At 42.2% G+C, this 10741-nt stretch overlaps 1 protein-coding gene across 2 annotated transcripts; it reads left to right on the forward strand.

Annotated features, from left to right (window-relative positions):
* Positions 1-323: 323 nt before the first annotated feature.
* On the forward strand, positions 324-10741 carry DECR1 (2,4-dienoyl-CoA reductase 1). 2 transcript variants are annotated; one of them, XM_081205003.1, is made up of 10 exons: positions 324-453; positions 2544-2731; positions 4859-4916; positions 5047-5133; positions 6361-6508; positions 6769-6868; positions 8271-8343; positions 9477-9623; positions 10021-10083; positions 10521-10741. In XM_081205003.1, exons 1-10 carry the CDS (start codon positions 373-375, stop codon positions 10578-10580), a joined length of 1005 nt encoding a protein of 334 aa, XP_081061129.1. In that variant the 5' UTR covers positions 324-372; the 3' UTR covers positions 10581-10741. The 2 variants fall into 2 exon arrangements, with proteins under 2 accessions (XP_081061129.1, XP_081061130.1); XM_081205004.1 differs by having other exon boundaries at positions 444-562.

The following is a 10741-nucleotide window of genomic DNA, read 5'->3' on the forward strand; positions in this document are numbered from 1 at the left end:
GGGCAACACAGGCTGATGAAGGTTACGCAGCGGCCAAGAAAGGCACTCCGGCTCTCCATATGACTCCACTTCTGCGCCTGCTTGCTTGAAAAGGTTGGATTGCTGACTCGGGGACTGGCAGCTCTAGATCAATTCAAGCTCATTGATAAATCTGCAGGCAATGAATACATCGGCGCAGTGGCATTGCAAGTTTTCCGAGAGGTGGGGCGTGGCCTCTCTGCCGAAGGGGGCGTGGCCGAAGTGTGCGCGTTCCATCGAGCCCCACCCTTCAGCTTCTCCTTCCATCTCTGATTGGACTTTGAGGGGGCGGGGCAGGCGGGGGCGGGGCTTAGAGGAACTCCCTCTTCGGACAGGACTCAGAAGTAGGGGAAGATGGCGTTGGCACCGGTGCTACGTGTGTCGTGCGGAGTGCGGGCCAGGCTAGTCCCGCGGCTGCTTCCTTCACCTGTACGGGTAAGGTGCTTTGTGCTGCGCCTGGATATGCATACGCTGGAAATTTGCCGCACCTCCCGACGGGAATAAGTGGTGCAAATTTGCGAAACATCTGCCTTTAAGCTATACAGTATGTATAAATTTGTTTATGCATCGGATGGAGGAGCAAATCTCCCACTTACAAGGAAAGACCACTCCTCTCCCTGGCTCTGCTAGTTTTCTGCTTGCAAGGCGCTGTGTGTATATGCAGGGGTGCCAACTTCAATAAAATGGGGGGGGGGGCAGGTAAGCCCCACCCCGCATAATCGATCACATGATATTACACACGCACACCTCATTTAAATGGGAATTACCCTTAAATTCTGCCCCTAAGAATTGACTAAGAATAGTGTGTGTATATCTATATATCTGTCTCTTAATTATTTAACTAAAGGTAAAATGTCAAAAACAAAAGGTAGGACAGCATAAAATGGGACAGCCTTTAAAGGTGCTGAAAAATACGTTCATTCGCAGGATCATGCCAAGATTCATCCACTTATCAGCAGATGTACCAGCAGCAGAGAACTGTAATGCCACCACTGCCATTCTGCAGTGTTTAGGGGGCGGGGTATCAGCGGCTCAGATTTTCATTCCAAAATTCCACAGTAGAAAAAGCTCCTTATGCAGGCTGAAGCAGCTTTTTGGACCCCCCCACTCCACCCTTGTGGCTAAATAGGAGATTGTTTAACTGGCATTTGCTCAGTACTTTTCCAGAGTCCGGAGCTCATTGTAATGATCTCCATTGGTTTCAGTGGGAATTGTTTCAATACTGAAGTCCACAGCATTTGAACAGTTTACTGAGCTCAGTTAAGAGGCTCATTGGCTAATCTAGAGCTATTTGTTTGAAGCCTGTGCTCTAAATGGAGATAAGATCAGGCTGCAGGAATGTGAACTTTGAACCCGGTGTTTGAGAATGACAGTTTTCTTTAAAAAGTTGTTTTCTTAAGCTGTTATCAAATGTGGGATGGCATGAATGTCCAGCACTCACTCAAATGGGCTGGGTAATATTTTTTGTATTTGTTCATAGAGAGTTGGTATATAGTTAAGAGAGAAGCTCATTAGGCAAGCAACTCTCAGGTCAATTCTCCCCCTCCCACAGTATGGGGAATTGCTGGCAGGGCGAGTGCTGTTGTGTTCAAGTTCTGCTTGTGAGCTTCCCATGGGCCGATTGACCACTGTGAGAACAGATGGACCTTAGGCCTGATTCAGAAGGGCCTAATAAATAAATCAGATTTACTTTACAGAGTTGATATAATGTAGTTGTCGAGAATCTCTGCACCACAGCACTAATTAACCCCCACAGGCTTCCTTACTTCAAACTTATCCCATGGGTGGGGTGACAGTGGGGAAAGTTAAGGATCTGGTCTGCTGGCCAGAGCCAATTCTTCACTCATGCTGTTAAGTTTACAATTAGATAATGCACATAAAGCAGGGGTCAGCAACCTTTTTCAGCTGTGGGCCGGTCCACCGTCCCTCAGACCATGTGGTGGGCTGGACTATATTATATATATTATACAGTGGTACCTCGAGTTACATATGCTTCAGGTTACAGACTCCGCTAACCCAGAAATAGTGCTTCAGGTTAAGAACTTTGCTTCAGCATAAGAACAGAAATCGTGCTCTGGCGGCGCGACGGCAGCAGGAGGCCCCATTAGCTAAAGTGGTGCTTCAGGTTAAGAACAGTTTCAGGTTAAGTACGGACCTCCGGAACGAATTAAGTACTTAACCTGAGGTACCACTGTACATGCCCCACAAATAACCCAGAGATGCATTTTAAATAAAAGCACATATTCTACTCATGTAAAAACACACTGATTCCCGGACTGTCCGCAGGCCAGATTTAGAAGGCGATTGGGCCAGATCTGGCTCCCGGGCCTTAGTTTGCCTACCCATGACATAAAGTTTTCAACTTGTAAGTTCTATACACAGATGTTAAGTATTGCTATTGATATTCACAGCAATGGTGGTTTTTTTTAAAAAATAACTATATCCACAGTAGCTTTATAGCTGAGAATTATCTAGGTTTTATTAACCTGTAAAACATAGTACATTATCTTCTTTCCCTTTTTCAGCTTTTAAGCCATGGAACAAAAGTAATGTATCAAGCTGATCGTGCCTTCGCACCACTTCAGAAAGTGATGCTGCCATCAGATACTTTTCATGGCAAAGTGGCCTTTATCACAGGAGGTGGCACTGGCATTGGGAAAGGGATGACAGCTGCTCTTTCTGCTTTGGGAGCAGAGTGTGTTATAGCAAGCCGGTAAGAGCATCTATTCCATTTTGCATGATGTAGTCTTTTAAAATTGAGAGTACAGTTCTCAGTATGGAGTCCTCTGCACACTTACTTGGCACTAAGACCCGCTGAGCACAGGGAGGAAGCAAACACATTTAGGGTAGACGTGTTAGTCCTACTCAATGGCGCTAAGGTAACTTAGGCCCATTCATTTTAACTTTGTGGGATGCAACCCTAGGATTGCGCAATGGATTCTTCTGGTTTTTTTAAGCAGTTAGGCAATATTTAAGAAATCCAAGTTCACTGAGCAGTGTGTTGTGAATTGACACTGAAGGACCATTCAGACAACCACACCAAGACTCAGAACTGGATTTTTGTTCTGTGGGGTCCTTTTGGGGGCGCCGTTTGTTTACCTAAATAAGTGTGACTGTGCCCAAAAACATGACTGAACTAAATTCATAAGAATGAGTTAGCTCCATTTTCCGCCCCTGTTTTAACCTTCGCCCCCATGTCAACGCCTCCTCCCCTCTCTTTTTGTGCCACAACCCCACCCCACCCCATGGTGACCTGCATCTTCTTATGTTGTTCAGAACTGAAAATTTTCCTCTCAGTGTGCTTTACCCAAATTTCTGCTGTTGTTTTTAAACATCCACTTTTCTGCTTTCAATGTTTCTCCATTCTTGCTTTGGTCAAACCTGTCTCTCTCTTCCATTCCTCAGCTGCCTCATGCGAGAGAGATAGAGGATGTAAAACCCTCAGATATTCTGTTGTTTGAAGCTAGTTTACTGAAGCCTCTGCTGTTGTTTGAAACCCCCATTTTCCTCTCTGTTATCTCCATCCCTGCTTGATTCAAATTCATGCCATCGTTTTAAACTACCACTTCTCCCCTCTCAGTGCCCCTCCCTTCTGGATTGTGCAACCTGCCTTCTCTTTGGTTCCCACTCTAACTTCCTACAAATCCATTAGGCAATACAAATCATCCAATAAGGGCTGTGCAATGACATCCTTACATTTTTATGTGTACAGTGGACACTCGGGTTGCGAATGTGATCTGTGCGGGAGGCACATTTGCAACCTGCAGCATTCGCAACCCGCAGCGGAGCATCTGCGCATGCGCGGGTTGCAATTCGGTGCTTCTGCGCATGCGCAAAGCGTGATTTAGCGCTTCTGCACATGCACGACCGCCAAAACCCAGAAGTAACCCGTTCCGGAACTTCCGGGTTTCGGCACGTCCGTAACCTGAAAAAACGCAACCTGAAACGTCTGTAACCCGAGTTATGACTGTATAGGAAAATATTATTAAACAATATTTTTGTTTCTGTTTAATGGTATAATATTGAGAGAGGCAAAACACTTCATCCAAACATGAACTTTTATTTGTAGGAACAAAAAGGAATAAAAATTATTTTTAAAATCGTAAAATCTTCATAGATGTTAAATGCTCCTGGGATATAGTGAAATGTAAGTAACATTTTACTCCTTTAAGGGTGCAGGTAATATTCTGCCCAAAGTTTAACACAGCCTCTGGGGTTTAAATTGAGCAGGGGGAGGGGGGACATGAATTTTGAGCCTCAGAAATAAAAGAGCAAGCACTAAGTGTATCTGCCTCCCCAATAATAATAATAATAATAATAATAAATTTTATTTATATCCCGCCCTCCCCAGCTGAAGCAGGGCTCAGGGCGGCTAACAACAATAAAACAGTACAAAAGTACAGCATAAACAACACTCTAAAATCATTCATTATAAAATTAATTAATTCAAGCCACTGGCAACCATTGGGCCAGAGCTCCATGAAGATTGCCGAGAATGATTGCCGCGAAGAATGAGAAACCTCTGGTTGTATTTAATAAGATGTTTCCACAACAGTAACTTCAGTCTGAAATAGAACTTACTGCGTTGCGTCCAATGCTAGTCCTACTCAGAGTACACCCACTGAAATGAATGAACATTAATAACTTAGATCCATTAATCTCAGTCAGTCTGCTGTGAATGGGACAAGCATTGGACAAAGCTCTTCATTGTCAGTCTGCCACGTCACACATGGAATCACTGCTAAGCTTTTACCAAAACGCTAAGAAAGAAACCCCAGAAGTTTGATGCACAGTATATGGCTGTAATGGAAACTCAACCGTAATGTGTAATTATTTATAGGAAACTTGATGTATTGAAACAAACAGCAGAAGAAATTTCTTCTAAAACGGGAAATAAGGTATTGTTAAATAACAAATGTTATTAATGGTGCATTCAGTCATGGGATTTTATGCATGTAAGAATATATTTAATTCTTTCTTTTTCTCTTCTGCTGCTGGTAGTGGTATTGATATTAGTTTATTACACAGGTCCACGCAGTTCAGTGTGATGTGAGAGATCCAGCATCTGTTAGCAATGCAATTTCTCAATTAATTGAAGTGGCTGGACATCCCAGTGTGAGTATCCTAATTCAAAACTTTAATTAATCATTACTGGAAAAATCCAACCCAGTGTGCATTAAAAAAACCAACAACTTCTAAATGTAAGCAAGCTAATGAATTGAAAAGGATTCTGAAATATTTTAATATTTTCAAAAGTAATGTTCAGTTGAATCTACCCATAGAGCAAAATCCATGGGAATAAGTCACAGCAGTATTTTGAGGAAGCTGTGGACTTTAACTGCCTGGTGTCGACATGACCTTGATGTCACTGGGATGGGCACGAACCCCCAGCCTCTCCCACATCCCCGTGAGGACTGAGCATGCTCAGTGGCCACACAGTGCTTACTGACAGTTGTGAAGGCAAATAGATTGGACTATCCTGGAAGAAGGTGTGGCTGGTTGCCTGAAGCTCCACATGAGAGCACTCACGGCTTCAACATTTTGCTGCAGCTTCAACTTGCATCACAAAGCTGTTGGAATTAGCTTGTTAAAAGTTTTGAAAGCGGTGGATAGGAGATGTATTTTTTGTTAATGGAGGGTTCCACTGCTCTAATGTACTTCTTACTGGCCAAAGGGCAGTTAGATAAAGTCACCATCTCTTTGTTCGTGTCTTGTGAGTTAAACTCAAGAGGACAAGTGTGGTTGACTGGCGTTGCTTGCTTGGTTGGAACACATACTGGAATTGATGCGAAAGCTTTTAAAACCAAAATGGTTACTTGGTTTTTCTCTGCGCTGCTGATTTTTGATTTTGCCAAAGGTTCTGGTAGGTTATACTGACTCGGAGTGTGTGTACCTTTCAGCCAAACTGTAGCTCAGCACACATGAACCAAGATATGGTTTCCTGGACTGAAATTGTCACCTGAAGCATTGCACCCCCAGTCCTCCTGCTGCCTCCCTAGCTGATGTTAAGCCACAATTTGGATTAGCATTACATCTGAACCTAGGCTCGTAGTTTGTCTTGTTCCAGACAAACCACGAGCCCTAGTTCAGTTCTAGCACAGAGGCAAACCATGCCTTAGCCCCAAGCAGTGGGGTGGCAGCAGGACCAGGGAATGAGCAGTATGGCTCTGATCTTCCCTCCAGGAACCTGCACTCTTGTCATTTGTGCTAAACCATGTGTGAACTGGGCCACTCTGTTTTTATGTAAAAATTCTCCTGGAATTTCTGAAACCACCACCGAGTATCTTAAATGTGCAGAAGACCGATTTCAGCAAATATTTAAGCTTTCTTTCTCTCTTTCAGGTTATAATAAATAATGCAGCTGGAAATTTTGTATCTCCTTCTGAACGTCTTTCTCCAAATGCGTGGAGGACAATCACAGATATTGTTCTTAACGGTACTGCCTATATAACTCTGGGAATTGGAAAAGAACTGATAAAAGCACGAAAAGGTAAATTGAGATTGACAGAGCTTGTCCTTTTCTTACTGAATACCATTTTGGACAAGAAATAGATTTTTTGGGGGGTGGAGCCTTCTTAGAACCCTGAAAACCTCAAGGTTTATTTTCATAGAAGTAGAGAATTGTAGAGTCCAATCTCCACTGTCTCTCTGTCTCTCTCCTTCATTGATTTCACCTGTTTTAGGAGACTGATAATTTGGAAAGGAGAGCAATACGTATAATTATTTTTTAAAAAATCTTGCATCTTCCAGGAGCAGCCTTTCTAGCCATCACCACAATTTATGCAGAAAGTGGGTCAGGGTTTGTGTCGCCAAGCGCTTCTGCCAAAGCCGGCGTTGAAGGCCTGTGCAAGTAAGTAATCTGTCAGCACTTGTCCCCCTCATTTTTCTTTAAAAAAACATTCCCTCTTAAGGCTGAAATAGACCAACCCAAAAGAGACAAAATTGGAGTGAGAAGCGGCTGTTTGCCATTGTGGTGGGTTCAAAAAATTCATATTTCATTGGGTTTTTACTTTATTTTAACAAATCATATACCATTTAACCACAGTACAGTGGTACCTCGGGTTAAGTACTTAATTCGTTCCGGAGGTCAGTTCTTAACCTGAAACTGTACTTAACCTGAAGCACCACTTTAGCTAATGGGATCTCCTGCTGCGGCTGCACCGCTGGAGCACAAATTCTGTTCTGATCCTGAAGCACAGTTCTTAACCTGAAGCACTATTTCTGGGTTAGCGGAGTCCGTAACCTGAAGCATATGTAACCTGAAACGTATGTAACCCGAGGTACCACTGTAACCTCAAAATGTTTTACAAGGAATACAATACAAAAAAGGCTAACAGTGGTTAGAACTATAAAACCAGGCTTCAGTTAAAATGCCTGCTGGATTAAACTAATTATTCAGTAGGTGCCGGAAGTTCAAATCCGAATGGCTTCATATAGATGTTAAACAGCATTGTGGACAAGATTGTACCCTGCTGCAGATCATAGTACAAGGACCGTGGTGCTGAAACAGTCTCCCATTGTTGCTTTCTGGACATGGCACCGTAGGTAGGGTAGGATAAAATATTAACCCCAATACCCATTCTGCCTAGGCAGTCCAAGAGGATACTTGATCAAAGGTATCAAAAGCAGCCAAATGACCAGAGTCGCATTCCAGCTGTCGAATGCATTCCCCAAACTGTGCTTGAATCAGAGGCGGACTTTGGCCTTTCAGTGCCCTGTACAAGAACAAAAAATCGGTTCCCCCTGCCTCTTGCCTTCTGTTCTGCTCAGTTCACCAGATCATAGCTGTGTTGCCCAGCAGCGCCCCTTAGGCTCAGCACCCAGTGCAGCAGAACCAGTCCTAAATCTGCCTCTGCTTGAACTATGATTAAAACAGATCCACGTGATTCATAACCTACAGGAATTCCTGCATTATCCTCAGTGGACGTAGCCCACAAACAGGGTAGGGTTACAGCACAGAAGGGCAACCTATGCCCTAGGGGCAACCTTACTTCATGTTACCCCAACACCCCCTGAAGCTGCTTCATTTGTCTATCTCATCAGAGTTCCTTCTTTCCTATTCACTTCCTCCTTATTCCCCCTCCCCCCGATTTTCGGAATAGTGTTTTCTCCCTCTATGTGTGTAGTTCTTCTCCATTGGGAAGGGACCTATGAACAGAAAACCTAGTGTGCAAGCCCAGATACATTTTTATTATTACTTCTAATCCTCTTTATATGCCGAGTACTTACAAAGTCTCTTCATGAATTTCTAGGTCTCTTGCAGCGGAATGGGGTAAATATGGCATGAGATTCAATGTGATTCAACCAGGCCCAATAAAGACTAAGGTACATGATCATGTTTTGTAGCCATTAAAGAATTGGCCGAGACATCAGATTGACTTTAGTGACTGGGTCTCTGAGCCTAATTTCAGTTCTACCTGAGACAGATCTCATAGCTGCCTTGAGCACCATTTTGTGAAAAGGAGAGGTGCAAATAAATACTGGTTTAAATAGAACTTGGAAGCACATATAATCATTATCCACCTTCATTCTCTTTTTTAAAAAAAACAACTTTGTACAATTATATACCACTTCATCAAAGGCCACATGACAGTTTACAATGTAGCATAATAAATAAAACATAATAGGTAAAAAAAAAGGTAAAGGACCCTTGGACGGTTAAGTCCAGTCAAAGGCAACTATGGGGTTGCAGTGCTCATCTCGCTTTCAGGCTGAGGGAGCCGGCATTTGTCCACAGACAGCTTTCTGGGTCATGTGGCCAGCATGACTAAACTGCTTCTGGCGCAACGGAACACCATGACGGAAACTAGAGTAAATGGAAACACCATTTACCTTCCCACCACAGTGGTACCTATTTATCTACTGGTGTGCTTTTGAACTGCTAAGTTGTCAGGAGTTGGTGCAAAGCAATGGGAGCTCACCCCGCCACAGGGATTTGAACCGCCAACCTTTTGATCAGAAAGCCCAAGAGGCTCAGTGGTTTAGACCACAGCGGCACCCACGTCCCGAAATAGAACATAATAAACAATATATGTCAATAAGTAATATAACATATTTACAATTCAAAAAATAAAATTATCCTATAGATGCAATTTATAATAATAAATACTTATTAACATAGATAATCTCATGGCATAAATTATTATCTACTTACCCCAGTTATTATCTAACTTACACGTTATACATATCTAACATAGGTTTTTTGTGTTGTTGTTTTTCTGGCTCATTAAGGAGTATTTTTCTGCGTGATATGGTTGCCTGGGCGAAATGTATGACATTTAGTGTTTCAGTAGATACAAGTCTACTAGAGTTACCCACATTATTTCCCCAGTTGACACTGCTTGATCTGTGCTACACAGTCAGTTTACTTTTACCCATGATTGTTAAGTATAAAACTTTTTCAGATGGCCTCTAGCAGAGTTCCGAAAGCAATAGTTTCTCTCGATAATTTTCTTCAGGGAGCTTTCAGCCGTTTGGACCCAGAAGGTGTGTTTGAGAAAGAAATGCTCAAGAGAATTCCTTGTGGGCGTCTGGGAACAATAGAAGAGATTGCCAATCTTGCCACCTACCTCTGTAGTGATTATGCAAGTTGGATTAACGGAGCAGTAAGTTATGATTCTAGTTGCTAGGGGTGCCCAAAGCTCATTGCTACTGATGCTAGAATATTGTGATCCAGAAGCCATTTCCACCTGGTCCCATTAGAGGGGGCTAAATGCTTTCTTTGGGGCTAGACAAGCTCCATGCAAATTCATTGGGAATTTGACTTCTTTAAAATTATGTGTGGCTTTAGTTGATGGAAAAAGCAGTTTGTGCATATTCTAGCATAACTAGTTCTGTTGAATGATGCTTTCCATTTTGTTTTTACTAAATAGAAAACATTAATGACTTAAAAGTACTTTATTTGGCCATACTAGGCTTCCTTAGCATATTGGTTCAACTGAAACCAGTTCAAATTATTGTTGGGAGTGGCTTAATGGGGGGAAATGTGCTTTAATCTTGCAGGTCATTAGAATGGATGGTGGTGAATACGTCTCTATGGCTGGAGAGTTTAATCACCTAACCAAGGTAATAAATTGCAAGTCGGATCGGCAAAAAAAAATGTTGCAGCATGATCTGTACCTTTTTGAAATTGTCTCTCTGCCTTCCAATGTCACCAAACAATGCTTAGTTTTCATTGGGCAGTTTTTTCAGGGTGTTTGTGTCTTCACTATTTTCCCCCCTTTAATGAAGTTTGTAAGCCCACCCCACCCCCACCCTTCTAATACCTCCCCTCTTGTGCATGGATCATGTTGTTTTGGCGATGTAAGCACTGGCACTCACACCTGAACATCAGAAATGTAGAAAATTATATGTTTAGGGTTCAATCCCGCCAAAAGTAAGCTTTTAATCACGTTCATTTCAATGGGGAAAGATGTTTGATTGTGCCCATTATGTCTGCATAAAGCTCAAAGACGGAAAAAACCTGTAGTATCTCATCTAAAATGTTTTATTTTCTATGCTAGGTTACCAGTGAAGAATGGAATAAGATGGAAGAAATGATAAGGAAAACAAAAGGCTCATAACTTTCTTTCAAACTATATTTTTTATATAGAAATTCAAGCATTATAAATTTCACTAATGTTGGTATTAATTGACTGACTTTTATACATTTTCAAGGCTGAACAATTTTAATTTACATACAGCACAATATTAAATGCTTTTTAAATAAGCATCATAACAGAAA

Source organism: Podarcis bocagei (assembly GCF_964188305.1).
Source record: "Podarcis bocagei genome assembly, chromosome: 8".
Taxonomy (NCBI): domain Eukaryota; kingdom Metazoa; phylum Chordata; class Lepidosauria; order Squamata; family Lacertidae; genus Podarcis; species Podarcis bocagei.

Excerpts from the sequence above, each read along its gene's own strand:
- DECR1 (XM_081205003.1), top strand. The coding sequence starts at position 373 with ATGGCGTTGGCACCGGTGCTACGTGTGTCGTGCGGAGTGCGGGCCAGG. Across the intron at positions 2,732-4,858 it reads GAGTGTGTTATAGCAAGCCG|GAAACTTGATGTATTGAAAC; the intron begins GTAAGAGCATCT and ends AATTATTTATAG. Across the intron at positions 5,134-6,360 it reads AAGTGGCTGGACATCCCAGT|GTTATAATAAATAATGCAGC; the intron begins GTGAGTATCCTA and ends TCTCTCTTTCAG.